Source organism: Nomascus leucogenys, chromosome 12 (genome assembly GCF_006542625.1).
Source record: "Nomascus leucogenys isolate Asia chromosome 12, Asia_NLE_v1, whole genome shotgun sequence".
Classification (NCBI taxonomy): Eukaryota; Metazoa; Chordata; class Mammalia; order Primates; family Hylobatidae; genus Nomascus; species Nomascus leucogenys.
The window spans coordinates 82,666,129-82,685,096 of NC_044392.1; the positions used below are offsets into that span (position 1 = coordinate 82,666,129).

The 18,968-nt window shown below is 40.9% G+C and overlaps 1 protein-coding gene across 1 annotated transcript in view; it reads right to left on the reverse strand.

The window, feature by feature from the left end:
- The window catches only part of BRDT (bromodomain testis associated), a 76,821-nt gene that overhangs the window by 46,896 nt on the left and 10,957 nt on the right, over positions 1-18,968 (reverse strand). Inside the window, 3 exon segments of the mRNA XM_030825048.1 lie at positions 2,476-2,590; positions 11,994-12,131; positions 14,116-14,344. Coding sequence (XP_030680908.1) covers positions 2,476-2,590; positions 11,994-12,131; positions 14,116-14,307 — 445 coding nt within the window. The 5' untranslated portion in view covers positions 14,308-14,344.

Below are 18,968 nucleotides of genomic sequence, written 5' to 3' on the forward strand. Positions count from 1 at the left end.
GCCAGGAGTTCAAGATGAGCCTGGGCAACAAAATGAGACCCCACCTCTGTAAGAAACAAAAAAATTAGCTGGGGGGTGTGGTGGCACATGTCTTTAATATTGGCTACTTGGGAGGCTAAAGTGGGAGGACCGTTAAACCCAGGAGCTCGAGGCTGCAGTGAACTGATCGTGGAGTGCCACTGCACTCCAGCCAGGGTGACAGAATGAGACCCTGTCTCGAAATAAAATTTCTCATTCTTTTGAAACACAGCATATATTACTTGTAATTTCATCTGACACATGTCATAATGCAGTCTTAATTTTTTTCCATAATGCACTGTCTTGTAATTTTTTTCAAGTTTTATTTCTAACAAAAAACTTAAATGTAGGCCAGGTGCAGTGGCTCATGCCTGTAATCACAGCACTTTGGGAGGCCAAGGCGGGTGGATCACCTGAGGTCAGGAGTTCGAGACCAGCCTGACCAACATGGTGAAACCCCATCTCCACTAAAAAATACAAAAATTAGCTGGGCATGGTGGCACACGCCTGTAATCCCAGCTACTCAGGAGGCTGAGGCAGGAGAATCACTTGAACCTGGAAGGCAGAGGTTGCAGTGAGCAGAGATCATGCCATTGCACTCCAGCCTGGGCAACAAGAGTGAAACTCTGTCTCAAAAAAAAAAAAAAAAAAAAAAAACTTAAACACTTGAAAGTTAAGTTGTAGCTACTTGTTTCAGATGCTCAGGTAACTGTTAAGAGCATGTTTCCCTCAGATAAAAGATCAATAATTTTTACTTTCTTGCAACATTAAATGGAAAAAATAATAATTTTTATCTTGCTAAGGGTAATAATTTAAGTCAGCAACAATTAGCACGTTGGTTTTAGAATTTAAATACCATATTGATCTATGTATTATCTACCTCACAAGGGCTTATATAATCTTCTTGTAGAAGCCTAGGTCTCACATTGTCACACATTAGATCAACCTTTTCTAAAATAAGAATAAGGACTTAAATAATCAGTGAATATCTGAATATCTCATAGATTTGGTTAAAGCGCTGTAAGTTATGACCCACCTTAAGGATCTATTAGCAATAAAAAAGCATATATTAGTACCAATAAAAACCTCAAAAAAAAAATCAACCCCTGCCATGAACCTATTACAAGCCTCCTACATCTCAGGCACTTAACTATATACTTTATAAACATTTACAATCACGAAAGATAAATATTTTTAGGGCCAGGTACGGTGGCTCACGCCTGTAATCCCAGCACTTTGGGAGGCCGAGGCAGGCGGATCACGACCTCAGGAGATTGAGACCATCCTGGCTAACATGGTGAAACCCGGACTCTACTAAAAAAAAATACAAAAAATTAGCGGGGCATGGTGGTGGGCACCTGTAGTCCTAGCTACTCTGGAGGCTGAAGCAGGAGAATGGCTTGAATCTGGGAGGCAGAGCTTGGAGTGAGCCGAGATTGCACCACTGCACTCCAGCCTGGGTGACAGAGTGAAGACTCCATCTCAAATAAATAAATAAATAAATAAATATTTTCCTGATATTATAAATGAGGAAACTAACATGGAATGACTAAGAACTTAAAGACTACACTGCTTAAGTGATCCAAAGATAAACCAACATTTACTACATTCTTGGTTAACCTCTACAATAAATCTATTTGAATACTTAAGATTTAAGATTTTTGAAACACCATATTTAAATGATATGATTATTAGTTGTAAAGATGATTTCCGGCCGGGCGCAGTGGCTCACGCTTGTAATCCCAGCACTTTGGGAGTCCGAGGCGGGCAGATCACGAGGTCAGGAGATCGAGACCACGATGAAACCCCGTCTCTACTAAAAATACAAAAAATTAGCCGGGCGTGGTGGCGGGCGCCTGTAGTCCCAGCTACTCAGAGAGGCTGAGGCAGGAGAATGGCGTGAACCCGGGAGGCGGAGCTTGCAGTGAGCCGAGATTGCGCCACTGCACTCCAGCCTGGGCGACAGAGCGAGACTCCGTCTCAAAAAAACAAAAGATGATTTCCTCTAAAGATGTTTGTGAGTGAAGAAAAAGTTAGGAAAAAAAGACAATCTTCCAACCCAATACTAACATTTCATTCTCAGCTATGGAACTTTTTTTTAAATACAGACAGCACTAGCAATTTGGGCATTCTTATCAGTACAGCATAGATACAAGATCCAGTGAAAACAGCAGTAACAGCTATGATTTTCTGAATCCCTACTATGTGAATGGCATTATGCTACAAGAAAGCTGGCTCCGAGGCCATAATCAATGCAGTCTTCACTATTCTTGAACGATACCCATCCTTGTGATCAAGGTTTGGCAGATTGTTTTAAATGGACATTTTTTTATCAACAGAATAGGATGTAGGACTTCTGGATGTCTGTCTCCTTTGAGGAATTTACACACACACACGAGACAGATAGAGAGGGGAAAAAAAGAGAGAGAACCATAAAGTGTTTCCCTCCTGCCTTACCTTTCTTGATTCTTTCCTTACCACCCACAACTTGCTCTTCTTGTGGCATCTGAGATAATTTCTGCATAAACAGCTTCTCTAGAGCTTGTGCCATAAGAACAATGTCATCTCCAGGCTACAAAATATATTAAATATACCATAAGCATATACAGTATGGTCACTGTACCAAATGTTTTAAATTCAGCCCACTTTATGGAAGGCAGTAACACAGTACTCCTAGGCGGTATTCATCTCTTATAAATTTAGAAAAGAGTGAAGCTGCTCACATTTTATTTTCTTATTCTCTATGGTTGAAAGCAGCTCACATTTAAAATTCTAGCATCCTGCTCCAGCTCCCAGCCCCAGCGACACAGAAGACGGATGATTTCTGCATTTCTGCTTGAGGTACCAGTTTCATCTCACTAGGGAGTGCCTAACAGTGGGTACAGGACAGTCGGTGAAGCGCACTGTGCACGAGCCGAAGCGGGGCGAGGCATTGCCTCACTCGGGAAGCAAAAGGGGTCACGGAGTTCCCTTTCCTAGTCAAAGAAAGGGGAAACAGACGGCACCTGGAATATCGGGTCAGTCCCATCCTAATACTGCGCTTTTCCAACGGGCCTGGAAAACGGCACACTAGGAGATGGTGTCCCGCACCTGGCTCGGAGGGTCCTATGCCCATGGAGTCTCGCTGATTGCTAGCACAGCAGTCTGAGATCAAGCTGCAAGGCGGCAGCGAGGCTGGGGGAGGGGCGCCCGCCATTGCCCAGGCTTGCTTAGGTAAACAAAGCAGCCAGGAAGCTCGAACTGGGTGGAGCCCACCACAGCTCAAGGAGGCCTGCCTGCCTCTGTACGCTCCACCTCTGGGGGCAGGGCACAGACAAACAAAAACTCAGCAAGAAACTCCACAGACTGAAATGTCCCTGTCTGACTGACAGCTTTGAAGAGAGTAGTGGTTCTCCCAGCACGCAGCTGGAGATCTGAGAACAGACAGACTGCCTCCTAAAGTGGGTCCCTCACCCCTGAGCAGCCTAACTGGGAGGCACTGCCCCAGTAGGGACAGACTGACACCTCATTCAGCCGGGTACTCCTCTGAGACAAAACTTTCAGAGGAACTATCAGACAGCTGAATTTGTGGTCTCACGAAAATCCGCTGTTCTGCAGCCACCGCTGCTGACACCCAGCCAAACAGGGTCTGGAGTGGACCTCTAGTAAACTCCAACAGACCTGCAGCTGAGGATCCTGTCTGGTAGAAGGAAAACTAACAAACAGAAAGGACATCCACACCAAAAACCCATCTGTACATCACCATCATCAAAGACAAAAAGTAGATAAAACCACAAAGATGGGGAAAAAACAGAACACAAAAACTGGAAACTCTAAAAAACAGAGCACCTCTCCTCCTCCAAAGGAATGCAGTTCCTCACCAGCAACGGAACAAAGCTGGATGGAGGATGACTTTGACGAGTTGAGAGAAGAAGGCTTCAGACGATCAAACTACTCTGAGCTACGGGAGGAAATTCAAAACAATAGCAAAGAAGTTAAAAACTTTGAAAAAAATTAGAAGAATGGATAACTAGAATAACCAATGGAGAGAAGGGCTTCAAGGAGCTGATGGAGCTGAAAGCCAAGTTTCGAGAACTACGCGAAGATTGCAGAAGCCTCAGTAGCAGATGCGATCAACTGGAAGAAAGGGTATCGCTGATGGAAGATGAAATGAATGAAATGAAGAGAGAAGGGAAGTTTAGAGAAAAAAGAATAAAAAGAAATGAACAAAGCCTCCAAGAAATTTGGGACTATGTGAAAAGACCAAACCTACGTCTGATTCGTGTACCTGAAAATGATGGGGAGAATGGAACCAAGTTGGAAAACACTCTGCAAGATATTATCCAGGAGAACTTCCCCAATCTAGCAAAGCAGGCCAGCATTCAGATTCAGGAAATACAGAGAACGCACAAAGATACTCCTCGAGAAGAGCAACTCCAAGACACATAATTGTCAGATTCACCAAAGTTGAAATGAAGGAAAAAATGTTAAGGGCAGCCAGAGAGAAAGGTCGGGTTACCCACAAAGGGAAGCCCATCAGACTAACAGCTGATCTCTCAGCAGAAACTCTACAAGCCAGAAGAGAGTGGGGGCCGATATTCAACATTTTTAAAGAAAAGAATTTTCAACCCAGAATTTCCTATCCCGCCAAACTAAGCTTCATAAGTGAAGGAGAAATAAAATACTTTACAGACAAGCAAATGCTGAGTGATTTTGTCACCACCAGGCCTGCCCTAAAAGAGCCCTGAAGGAAGCACTAAACATGGAAAGGAACAACCGGTACCAGCCACTGCAAAAACACACCAAATTGTAAAGACCATCGAGGCTAGGAAGAAACTATAGCAACTAACGAGCAAAATAACCAACTAACATCATAATGACAGGATCAGATTCACACATAACAATATTAACGTTTAATGTAAATGGGCTAAATGCTCCAATCAAAAGACACAGACTGGCAAACTGGATAAGGAATCAGGACCCATGAGTGTGCTGTATTCAGGAAACCCATCTCACGTGCAGAGACACACATAGACTCAAAATAAAGGGATGGAGGAAGATCTATCAAGCAACTGGAAAACAAAAAAAGGCAGGGGTTGCAATCCTAGTCTCTGATAAAATAGACTTTAAACCAACAAAGATCAAAAGAGACAAAGAAGGCCATTACATAATGGTAAAGGGATCAATTCAACAAGAAGAGCTAACTATCCTAAATATATATGCACCCAACACAGGAGCACCCAGATTCATAAAGCAAGTCCTCAGTGACCTACAAAGGGACTTAAACTCCCACACAATAATAATGGAAGATTTTAACACCCCACTGTCAACATTAGACAGATCAATGAGACAGAAAGTTAACAAGGATATCCAGGAATTGAACTCAGCTCTACATAAAGTGGACCTAATAGACATCTACAGAACTCTCCACCCCAGGTCAACAGAATATACATTTTTTTCAGCACCACACCACACCTATTCCAAAATTGACCACATAGTTGGAAGTAAAGCTCTCCTCAGCAAATGTAAAAGAACAGAAATTATAACAAACTGTCTTTCAGACCACAAACTAGAACTCAGGATTAAGAAACTCACTCAAAACCGCTCAACTACATGGAAACTGAACAACCTGCTCCTGAATGACTATTGGGTACATAATGAAATGAAGGCAGAAATAAAGATGTTCTTTGAAACCAAAGAGAACAAAGACACAGCATACCAGAATCTCTGGGACACCTTCAAAGCAGTGTGTAGAGGGAAATTTATAGCACTAAATGCCCACAAGAGAAAGCAGGAAAGATCCAAAATTGACACCCTAACATCACAATTAAAAGAACTAGAAAAGCAAGAGCAAACACATTCAAAAGCTAGCAGAAGGCTAGAAATAACTAAAATCAGAGCAGAACTGAAGGAAATAGAGACACAAAAAACCCTTCAAAAAATTAATGAATCCAGGAGCTGGTTTTTTGAAAAGATCAACAAAATTGATAGACCGCTAGCAAGACTAATAAAGAAGAAAAGAGAGAAGAATCAAATAGATGCAATAAAAAACGAAAAAGGGGATATCACCACCGATCCCACAGAAATACAATCTACCATCAGAGAATACTACAAACACCTCTATGCAAATAAACTAGAAAATCTAGAAGAAATGGATAAATTCCTCGACAAATACACCCTCCCAAGACTAAACCAGGAAGAAGTTGAATCTCTGAATAGACCAATAACAGGTTCTGAATTTGTGGCAACAATCAATAGCTTACCAACCAAAAAGAGTCCAGGACCTGATGGATTCACAGCTGAATTCTACCAGAGGTACAAGGAGGAACTGGTACCATTCCTTCTGAAACTATTCCGATCGATAGAAAAAGAGGGAATCCTCCCTAACACATTTTATGAAGCCAGCATCGTCCTGATACCAAAGCCTGGCAGAGACATAACCAAAAAAGAGAATTTCAGACCAATATCCTTGATGAACATTGATGCAAAAATCCTCAATAAAATACTGGCAAACCGAATCCAGCAGCACATCAAAAAGCTTATCCACCATAATCAAGTGGGCTTCATCCCTGGGATGCAAGGCTGTTTCAACATACGCAAATCAATAAATGTAATCCAGCATATAAACAGAACCAAAGACAAAAACCACATGATTATCTCAATAGATGCAGAAAAGGCCTTTGACAAAATTCAACAACCCTTCATGCTAAAAACTCTCAATAAATTAGGTATTGATGGGACGTATCTCAAAATAATAAGAGCTATCTATGACAAACCCACAGCCAATATCATACTGAATGGGCAAAAACTGGAAGCATTCCCTCTGAAAACTGGCACAAGACAGGGATGCCCTCTCTCACCACTCCTATTCAACATAGTGCTGGAAGTTCTGGCCAGGGCAATCAGGCAGGAGAGGGAAATAAAGGGTATTCAATTAGGAAAAGAGGAAGTCAAATTGTCCCTGTTTGCAGATGACATGATTATATATCTAGAAAACCCCATTGTCTCAGCCCAAAACCTCCTTAAGCTGATTAGCAACTTCAGCAAAGTCTCAGGATACAAAATTAATGTACAAAAATCACAAGCATTCTTGTACACCAATAACAGACAAACAGAGAGCCAAATCATGAGTGAACTCCCATTCACAATTGCTTCAAAGAGAATAAAATACCTAGGAATCCAACTTACAAGGGATGTGAAGGACCTCTTCAAGGAGAACTACAAACCACTGCTCAATGAAATAAAAGAGGATACAAACAAATGGAAGAACATTCCATGCTCATGGGTTGGAAGAATCAATATCGTGAAAATGGCCATACTGCCCAAGGTAATTTATAGATTCAATGCCATCCCCATCAAGCTACCAATGACTTTCTTCACAGAATTGGAAAAAACTACTTTAAAGTTCATATGGAACAAAAAAGAGCCCGCATCACCAAGTCAATCCTAAGCCAAAAGAACAAAGCTGGAGGCATCACGCTACCTGACTTTAAACTATACTACAAGGCTACAGTAACCAAAACAGCATGGTACTGGTACCACAACAGAGACATAGATCAATGGAACAGAACAGAGTCCTCAGAAATGATGCCGCATAGCTACAACTATCTGATCTTTGACAAACCTGACAAAAACAAGAAATGGGGAAAGGATTCCCTATTTAATAAATGGTGCTGGGAAAACTGGCTAGCCATATGTAGAAAGCTGAAACTGGATCCCTTCCTTACACCTTATACAAAAATTAATTCAAGATGGATTAAAGACTTATATGTTAGACCTAAAACCATTAAAATCCTACAAGAAAACCTAGGCAATACCATTCAGGACATAGGCGTGGGCAAGGACTTCATGTCTAAAACACCAAAAGCAATGGCAACAAAAGCCAAAATTGACAAATGGGATCTAATTAAACTAAAGAGCTTCTGCACAGCAAAAGAAACTACCATCAGAGTGAACAGGCAACCTACAGAATGGGAGAAAATTTTTGCAACCTACTCATCTGACAAAGGGCTAATATCCAGAATCTACAATGAACTCAAACAAATTTACAAGAAAAAAACAAACAACGCCATCAAAAAGTGGGCAAAGGACATGAACAGACACTTCTCAAAAGAAGACATTTATGCAGCCAAAAAACACATGAAGAAATGCTCATCATCACTGGCCATCAGAGAAATGCAAATCAAAACCACAGTGAGATACCATCTCACACCAGTTAGAATGGCCATCATTAAAAAATCAGGAAACAACAGGTGCTGGAGAGGATGTGGAGAAATAGGAACACTTTTACACTGTTGGTGGGACTGTAAACTAGTTCAACCATTGTGGAAGTCAGTGTGGTGATTCCTCAGGGATCTAGAACTAGAAATACCATTTGACCCAGCCATCCCATTACTGGGTATATACCCAAAGGACTATAAATCATGCTGCTATAAAGACACATGCACACGTATGTTTATTGCAGCACCATTCACAATAGCAAAGAGTTGGAACCAACCCAAATGTCCAACAACAATAGACTGGATTAAGAAAATGTGGCACATATACACCATGGAATACTATGCAGCCATAAAAAATGATGAGTTCGTGTCCTTTGTAGGGACATGGATGAAACTGGAAAACATCATTCTCAGTAAACCATCGCAAGGACAAAAAACCAAACACCGCATGTTCTCACTCATAGGTGGGAATTGAACAATGAGAACTCATGGACACAGGAAGGGGAACATCACACTCCGGGGACTGTTGTGGGGTGGGGGGAGGGGGGAGGGACAGCATTAGGAGATACACCTAATGCTAAATGACGAGTTAATGGGTACAGGAAATCAACATGGCACATGGATACATATGTAACAAACCTGCACATTGTGCACATGTACCCTAAAACCCTAAAGTATAATAATAAAATGAAAAAAAAAAAAAATTCTAGCATCCTACTCCTTCAACTTCTAAAAAGGACCCAAATGGCTTTCTTAACACTAAAGAATTACAATCCAACCAATCCTACTAAATCAAACAGGCATTAAAACTGAGAATTTCGCCAGGCATGGTGGCTCATGCCTGTAATCCCAGCACTTTTGGAGGCTGACGGGGGTGGATCACCTGAAGTCGGGAGTTTGAGACCAGCCTGACCAACATGGAGAAACCCCGTCTCTACTAAAAATACAAAATTAGCCAGGCATGGTGGTGCGTGCCTGTAATCCTAGCTACTCAGGAGGCTGAGGCAGGAGAATTGCTTGAACCTGGGAGGCGGAGGTTGCGGTCAGCTGAGATCGTGCCATTGCACTCCAGCCTGGGCAACAAGAGCAAAACTACGTTTAAAAAAAAAAAAAAAATTAGCCAGGTGTGGTTGCACATGCCTGTAATCCCAGCTACTCGGGAGGCTGAGGCAGGAGAATTGCTTGAACTGGGAGGCGGAGGTTGTGGTGAGCTGAGATTGCACCATTGCACTCCAGCCTGGGCAACAAGAGCGAAAATTCTGTCTTAAAAAAAAAAAAAAAAAGAGAATTTCTACTCACAAATAGGTTAAAACAAAACTTACTCATGTCTGTACAAAGTATCTCATGGTTTGATTAGAAGTAATTCTGTTTAATTAACTAATTAATAGAATAACACTGTAGCACTGACTCAATTTTTTAATATTTTTTTCTAAGCCAACTCTACCAACATATTCAATGACGAAGTCTCACTCTGTCTCCCAGGCTGGAGTACAGTGGTGCAATCTTGGCTCACTGCAACCTCTGTCACCTGGGTTCAAGCGATTCTCCTGCCTCAGCCTCCCGAGTACCTGGGATTACAGGTGCCTGCCACCGTGTCTGGCTACTTTCTGTAGTTTTAGTAGAGACAGGGTTTACCATCTTGGCCAGGCTAATCTTGAACTCCTGACCTTGTGATCCACCCGCCTTGGCCTCCCAAAGTGCTGGGATTACAGGCATGAGCCACTGCACCCAGCCAACATATTCAATTTTTCAATCTTAACTATTCACTTACAAGTCTTCCTCTTGCTTCAATTTATGACTGAGAAAAAAAGTAAGTAATTTACAAAGCAACAGTTCTCTTAAATAAAGAGAACATTTATTTCTAAGGTAGCTCAGGAAAATTACTAAACTTCATTTTAAAATATTACATCTGAAAGGACCCTTTGGAATTGTAGTTAAATTAAAATGAAGTTGCCAATGGTACTGATTTTTTAAAAATTCACATTGGAGATGGATGCAGTGGTGTGTGCCTATAATCCCAGCTACTTAGGAGGCTGAGGTGGGAGTATCACTTGAGCCCAGGAGATCAAGTCCAGCCTAGGCAACACAGTGAGTCCCTGTCTCAGAAAAAAAAATCATTCCCATTGGCTAATAGTTTTAAATCTTTCATACATATAAGCTGGCATTGGTAGTTTTCTTGGGAGCCAAATCAAACTTTCTATTACAATTCAGTGTCAACTCACCAGTGATTTTGAATAAACGAAATCACAAATACTTAGAATTATCATATTTAAATAAGATATAAGCTTTAAAATATTTAGATGCCCTAGAACAGCTAGAAAAGGATACAGTACTGTAGGAAATGGGAATACTATATGGAAGAAAACCAAATACACAAATCCAATTTTATGGATGAGAGCCAATATGAAGATTAAGTTTAAAATCTCCACATACACTGCACTCCAGCCTGGCCAACAGAGCGAGACTCCACCTCAAAAAATAAAAATAAAAAATAAAATAAAATAAAATCTCTACATATATCATATAGGCAAATTCATTAACACAAATCCAAGTACTACTACTGGGATAGCACAAAGAGCATATCTGATCTTTTTTTTAGACGGAGAAACAAGAGACAGGGAAAGGCAAAAGGGAGAGTCAAAGGACTCATCCCAGGAAGGTGGATTTTTTTTTTTTTTTTTTTTTTTTTTTTGAGAAAGAGTCTTGCTCTGTCACCAGGCTGGAGTGCAATGGTGGCATCTAGGCTCACTGCAACCTCCACCTCCTGCGCTGAAGCGATTTTCCTGCCTCAGCCTCCCAAGTAGCTGGGACTACAGGTACACGCCACCACGCCCAGCTAATTTTGTATTTCTAATGAGGCGGGGTTTCACCATGTTGGTCAGGATGGTCTCCATCTCTTGATCTCATGATCCTCCCGCCTCAGCCTCCCAAAGTGCTGGGATTACAGGTGTGAGCCACCGTGCCTGACCAGAACATATCTGATCTTTAAATCAACTTGTGAAGTTTAGAAGTAGGCAATTGGTTTGGCTTTTTAGGTTATGGCCAGGGATCCATACTGTGAAAATTTAATGAAGATTAGTATATACTAAGGCTTTTCCTTTATCTCATAACTAAAATGACAGGAATGCAATAGAAAACATTCTGAAATACCTTATTCACAGAAACTAGCTCTCATTGGTATCTCAGTTTTTAAAAACATAACAAGCCACTACAGCTATTCAGGCACAAAAATATTATAGCAAATAGATTGAACAAGTATTGGTATGTGAAAATTATGAAATTCAGTGAAAAAGTATTGTCCTTAAAAATATGTAAAAGATCTTGGCCAGGCACAGTGGCTTACACCTATAATCCCAGAACTTTGGGAGGCTGAGGTGGGTGGATCACCTGAGGTCGGGAGTTCGAGGCCAGCCAGGCCAACATGGTAAAACCCCGTCTCTACTAAAAAAAGATAGAAAAAATTAGCCAGGCAGGTTGGCGGGTGCCTGTATTCCCAGCTACTCGGGAGGCTGAGGCAGGAGAATCACTTGAACCTGGGGGCAGAGGTTGCAGTGAGCTGAGATCACACCACTGCACTCCAGCCTGGGTGACAGTGCCAGACTCCATCTCAAAAAAAAAAAAAAAATATATTATATATACACACAGACACACACACACACATACGTAAAATATCTCAAATGAAGAGACTTGAAATCTGCAATGATCACATGATTTTATACATTTCTCTCCTATATGTAATGGCAAAGAATTAGCAAGTATAACATAAGGCTTACATACCTTGTTATATAAATAACAATTTGAGAACATTGTATTGAAGTCTTCTATACATTCTGAAGCCTTCGCATAATATTTATTCTCCAAGCGCTTCTTAATTGTATTTAAATCCATTGGGTTTTTTATAATGGTATAATAATCCTACGGTTTTGAACAAATTCTAAATGTTAGTAAGAATGAATACATTACAACTACTGATAACACAAAGAAATTTAACACACTATACACCTGTAACTAGAGAGAACAACTGATTATCTTTAAAAAGCCATATTCTGGCTGGGCGCAGTGGCTCACGCCTGTAGTCCCAGCACTTTGGGAGGCCGAGGCAGGAGGATCACTTGAGGCCAGGAATTCAAGATCAGCCTGGCCAACATGGCGAAACCCATCTCTAATAAAAATACAGAAAATTGGCCGGGCATGGTGGCTCACGCCTGTAATCCCAGCACTTTGGGAGGCCAAGGTGGGTGGATCACCTGAGGTCACGAGTTCAAGACCAGCCTGGCCAACATGGGGAAGCCCCGTCTCCGCTAAAAATACAAAAATAAGCCTGGCGTGATGACGCGTGCCTGTAATCCCAGCTACTCAGGAGTCTGAGGCAGGATCATCACTCAGACCTGGGAGGCAGAGGTTGCAGTGAGCCAAGATTGTGCCACTGCACTCCAGCCTGGGGGACAGAGCGAGACTCTGTCTCAAAAAACAAAACAACAACAAAAAAACCCCAGAAAATTAGCCAAGCGTGCTGGTACATGCCTGTCTTCCCAGCTACTTGGGAGGGTGAGGCCCAAGAATCACTTAAGCTCAGGAGGCAGAGGTTGCAGTGAGCTGAGATCATGCCACTGCACTCTAGCCTGGGTGACAGAGTGAGACTGTCTCAAAAAAAAAAAGCCATATTCTAGAAACTAGAACCTTTAGTAATGAGAACAAAGCTGACTGCTATGGCATTATTTTTAGATGTTAAAAAAAAAAAGCCAATAAAGATGAACAAAGGTAAGAATTTCAGAATAAAATTATCCTTGAAAATAAAAAGGCCATGAGGAAAAAGAACCTTGTTTTTATGGAGTCTGACTCCATAGAATAAAATTCCAGCTTCAGGTTGACTAGCTATATTGTAAACTACTCAACCACTGCATTACTGAATGGCTAAAAATTCCTAATGTAAGACCTAAAGTCAAATTCTGTATGTGATGCAACTAAGCCTGCCAGGAGGTGTCAAGAGAAACTTCACGGAAAAGGTAAAATTCAGGATAACTCTGCATCCAAAAGGTGAAGTGACATATACTATAATAAGAAAACATGTATTACAATTTATCACAAATTATTAAAATAAGAACGTGAGGGCCGGGCGCGGTGGCTCACGCTTGTAATCCCAGCACTTTAGGAGGCCGAGGCAGGTGGATCACGAGGTCAGGAGATCAAGACCACGGTGAAACCCCGTCTCTACTAAAAAAAAAATACAAAAAATTAGCCGGGCGTGGTGGCAGGCACCTGTAGTCCCAGCTACTCGGAGAGGCTGAGCCAGGAGAATGGCGTGAACCCGGGAGGCGGAGCTTGCAGTGAGCCGAGATTGCGCCACTGCACTCCAGCCTGGGCGACAGAGCGAGACTCCGTCTCAAAAAAAAAAAAAAAAAAAAGAAAGAAATAAGAACGCAAATGCTCAGAAAAATAAGCTTTTTTTTGGAAAAAATTACTCATTGGGATAGACTTTAATGATGCTAAATAAATCAGTTGTTAAATATTTTTTTATTTTTTATTTTTGGAGATGGAGTTTTACTCTTGTTGCCCAGGCAATGGCGCAATCTCAGCTTACCGCAACCTCCACCTCCCAGGTTCAAGAGATTCTCCTGCTCAGCCTCCTGGGTAGCTGGGATTACAGGCATGTGCCACCACGCCCTGCTAATTTTGTATTTTTAGTAGAGACGGGGGTCTCTCCATGTTGGTCAGGCTGGTCTCGAACTCCCGACCTCAGGTGATCTGCCCACCTCGGCCTCCCAAAGTGCTGGGATTACAGGCGGGAGCCAACATGCCTGGCCAAATATGTTTTATAATATTAAAGACTAGTTATGTCTTACAGAAATTTACAGGATTTTTCTTTTTTTGAAACTAACATAGTTGAAGACATACATACAGGCAACTTTAGTTTCACAGCATCCACAGGACGTTGAAAAGGCCATGAAAAGCTATGCTTCCATAAATCCTTTAGGACAACTTTTTGTAGATACTGAAGTTGATTTGTCAATCGCCCATTTTTCTTAGTATTTATATATTCTGGTGGAGGAGGGTTAACAATAATAGCTGTTTGTCGACTCGGCAGAGACATTCTTAACTGCTTCGAATCCTGTCTACAAGTACATGTCCTGAAAAACAAAAACTGAGTACTTCAGAAGCACTTTAGGAATGGTTTCCACAGGAGCTGAAAAGTGTTATTCAAGAGTAACAGAAGCCGGGCACAGTGGCTTAGGCCTGTAATCCCAACACTTTGGGAGGCCAAGGCGGGTGGATCACATGAGGTCAGGAGTTCGAGACCAGCCTGACCAATGTAGTGAAACCCCGTCTCTACTAAAAATACAAAAATTAGCTAGGCGTGGTGGCGCATGCCTGTAATCCAAGCTACTTAGGAGGGTGAGGGGGGAGAGTCCCTTAAACCCAGGAGGCAGAGGTTGCAGTGAGCCAAGATTGTGCCATTGCACTACAGCCTGGGCAACAAGAGTGAAACTCCGTCTCGAAAAAGAGCAACAAATACTGTATTTTAAAGCACATCATGATTAAGACAGGATGAAAAAAAAAAAAGCCAAATGGCAAAGGAATCAATTTTTAAACAAACACAAACTTTTTATATACAAGTAGTAAAAGTTTCACTATATATGCCTTAGCCTTGGATGTTTTAAATTATTTCAACATCTCAGTCTTTCTGCCTTTCAAAAAAACACAAATTGAGGTCTTAGCAGGAAAAGTCTATAAATTCCTAGTCGGAAGAAATAACAGAGAATGTTAAAGATATGATCAGTGTGTAAGTATTCTACAATGTTAATTCAATGAAGAGAGAAAAAGTAAAAAAATGTTCTGGCTAATTTGAAAAAAGTGATTGATTTATTTATGGTCTCTCTCTCTGAGATGGAGTCTCACTCTGTTGCCTAGGCTGGAGTGCAATGGCGCAATCTTGGCCCACTGTAATTTTTGCCTCCCAGGTTCAATTCTCTAGCCTCAGCCTCCCAAGTAGCTGTGACTACAGATGCATGCCACCATGCCCAGCTAATTTTTGTATTTTCTGTAAAGACGGGGTTTCAACATATTGGCCTGGCTGGTCTCAAACACCTGACCTCAGGTGATCCACACACCTCAGCCTCCCAAGGTGCTGAGATTACAACCTTGAGCCACCATGCCCAGCCAAAGTGATTTTATTTTTATTTTTGTTTTTATTTTTTGAGATGGAGTCTTACTCTACCGCCCAGGCTGGAGTGCAGTGGCACAATCTCCACTCACTGCAACTTCTGCCTGCTGGCTTCAAGTGATTCTCCTGCCTCAGCTTCCTGAGTAGCTGGGATTACAGGCACCTGCCACCATGCCCAGCTAATTTTTGTATTTTTAGTAGAGGCAGGGTTTCACTACATTGGACAGGCTGGTCTGGAACTCCTGACCTCAGGTGATCCGCCCTCCTCGGCCTCCCAAAGTGCTGGGATTACAGGCGTGAGCCACTGCACCCGACCCAAAGTGATTTATTTTAAAACCGAATTTATTAGATTAAAATGTTACTCTGTGGCACATATTGCTACATCTAGAATAATATATTTTAAATTTCATAGGTGTTTCAGAAAGGCAGTACTTAATATTCCTAGACAGCATCATTACTTTAAGGATAATAAAGGTACTATCAATGTGCACATAATACACCTCAAGTACATGAGCAAAATGAAAAGTAGTTATGAAATAAGTTGCCCATAGTGATTCATGCCTATAATCTCAGTACCCTGGGAGGCTGAGGTGGAAGGATTGCTTGAGTGCAGGAGTTCAAGACCAGTCTAGGCAACATAGTGAGACCCTATCTGTAAAACAATAATAATAAATAAAAATAGTTGGATATGGTGGCATGTGTCTGTAGTCCCAGCCACTCTGGAGGCTAAGGTGGGAGGATCAGTAGAGCCCAGGAGGTCAAGGCTCCAGTGGGCCATGATCATGTCACTGCACTCCAACCTGGGCGACATCCAGACCCTGTCTCAAAGAAAAAAGCATAAGAAAAATGTTCAGACAAGGTTTTGTAAAGGTTTGTAGCATTTATATTTCTACAAGTATCAAAGCTTAAAATTACACTGAACTTTTGGAATACCGTGTATCTCCATAAAATGCCCTCCTCTTTTTAAAAGTAGTTACCTGCAGAGCTGTGCTCTATATGCTTTGATCACCGAAGTTTCTTTAAAGGAAGATTTTGAAGAGCAGTGTTAATTAACATGCAATAAAAGGAATTGGACCCTAATGATAGAAGGTGATATGAACAGCTGTTTTATCGTCCTACATGCTACCAAGCTGTAGGTGTCCCATTAAGTCCTGCTATTTAAGAAATACTTACATAACCCTTAGAAACTCTTACTTCAGGCTTTAAAAGGCAAAGAGCAAATAATTTTAGGAGACCGATAATGTCACCTAAATTTGAAATACTAAAAAGAGGTTAGTGTTCTGAACTATGTGAAATCTGTTTCTCCTACTTTCTCAAATCTAATCCTAGGAATCTTGCTTATAAACAAAGCATTTCTGGGACAGGAGTACTTCCTCTACTATAGCAATGCTTCACATCATATTGTGCTGCAGTTTCCATCATTTTTAAAGGACAGAGACATAAATGATAAATAATGGTGTAAAAATATTACAATCTACCACATCAAAAAAACACAAATATTGTTTATGGAATTCAGAGCTTGGAGATTCAAGTATTGATTGCAGTTTTATTTTGAAAAGAATGCTACAATTTATGTGGTTTTTATTTCTTGTTTATATTAAAAGCTAATAAACTCTATTTTAATTAAAAAAAATAAGTTGCCCACTTTTAAAGACCAGTGTTAACACTTAGCCAATAATATATCTGTCTGAATTAAAGTAGTATTAGCTCTCACCTCCTGTTGCATATTAATCACTTATAAATATTTTTGAATTGTGGCATAATACATACCAAAATTTACCATATTAACTCTTTTTAAGTGTACAGTTCAGCAGTGTTAAGTATATTCATGTTTTTTGTGAAACCAATCTCTAGAACTTTTCCATCTTGCAAAACAGAAACTCTGCGTATTAACCAACAAATCCTCATTCTGTCCCCGCTGTACCTGGCAACCACCATTCTGCTTTCTGATGCCATGAATTTGACTACCCTAAATACTTCATTAAAGTGACAAATCATATTATTTATCTTTTTTGTGACTGGCTTATTTTTCCTAATATAAAGCCCTCAAGATTCATCCATGTTGTAGCATGTGTTAGAATTTCCCTTCCTTCTAAGGCTAAATAATATTCCATTCTATGTGTATCATTTTCTTTATCCATTCATTCATTGATGCCACTTGGGTTGCTTCCACTTCTTGACTATATTGTGAATACTGCTGCTATGAACATGGGTTTACAAGTATCTCAGGACCCTGCTTTCAATTCTTTTGGATATATATACACAAGTGGAATTGCTAGGTCATATGGCGATTATATTTCTAATTTTTTGAGGAAGCCCATCCCATTTTCCATGGTCGATACATGATTTCACATTCCCACTAACAATGTACAAGAGTTCAATTTCTCCACATCCTTGCCAATAGTAATATTTTGTTTTAATACTAGCCATCCTAATTAGGTATGAGGAGCTGTGGATCTTTAAAAATACCAATGCTCAGGTCCCAATCTCTGGAGAGAGCGCCTGGGAATCAGTTTTGTTGGTTTCTTAAAAGTTCCCTGTTACTTCGATGTGCAGCCAAGATTGAGTACTACTACATTAAAATGAATTGAAGGTGGTTATCAATCTTCTACTTTCACGATTTTCATGTTACACATATATGGAAATATAGCACTTAATAAAAGTCATAGGCTGGGTGCTGTGGCTCATGCCTATAATCCCAGAACTTTGGTAGGCTGAGAAGGGCAGATGGCTTGGGGCAGGAGTTCAATACCAGACTGGACAACAAGATGAAACCTCCCATGTCTGCAAAAATTACAAAAATCAGTCAGGCGTGGTGGTGCACATCCATAGTCCCAGCTACTCGGGAGGCTGAGGTGGAAGGACCACTTGACCCAGGAAGTAGAGGCTGCAATGAGCCCAGATTGTGCCACTGCACTCTAACCTGGGTGACACAGCAAAACCGTGTCTCAAAAAAGAGCTCAGGAGTTCAAGACCAGCCTGGGCAACACAGTGAGACCTCACCTGTAAAATTTAAAAAAAAAAAGAAAAAGAGAAAAATCATTAATAACAAAGATGGATGTCACAACTAAACTGGCTCTTATCCTGGCTTTGTAATTATTTAAAGCTAACCTACTTTTTAGGGGTCCCAGTCACTGTACCCTCCCTCATCCACAAAGGTTAACCACTCCACTGACTTTTATCACTACAGACCAAGCTGTGAACATTTTTGAACTTTACATATAGTATTATTTACCATGTATTACATTTTTGTTTTTTGAGATGGCATCTCACTCTGTCGCCCAGGCTGGAATGCAGTGGCGCGATCTTGGCTCAAAAAAAAAAAAAAAAATAATAAAATATATATATATAAATATATATATATATACACATATATTTATTACACAATATACTTTCTGCAGTCTCATGGTTTCATTTTCTACTGTTTTTTTGAGTCAGGGTCTGACTGTCCCCCAGGCTGGAGTGCAACGGTATGATCTTGGCTCACTGCAGCCTCAAACTCCTGGGCTCAAACGACTCTCCCACCTCAGCCTCCTGATTATCTGGGACTATAGGTACATGCCACCATATCCAGCTCATTTTTTTTGTTT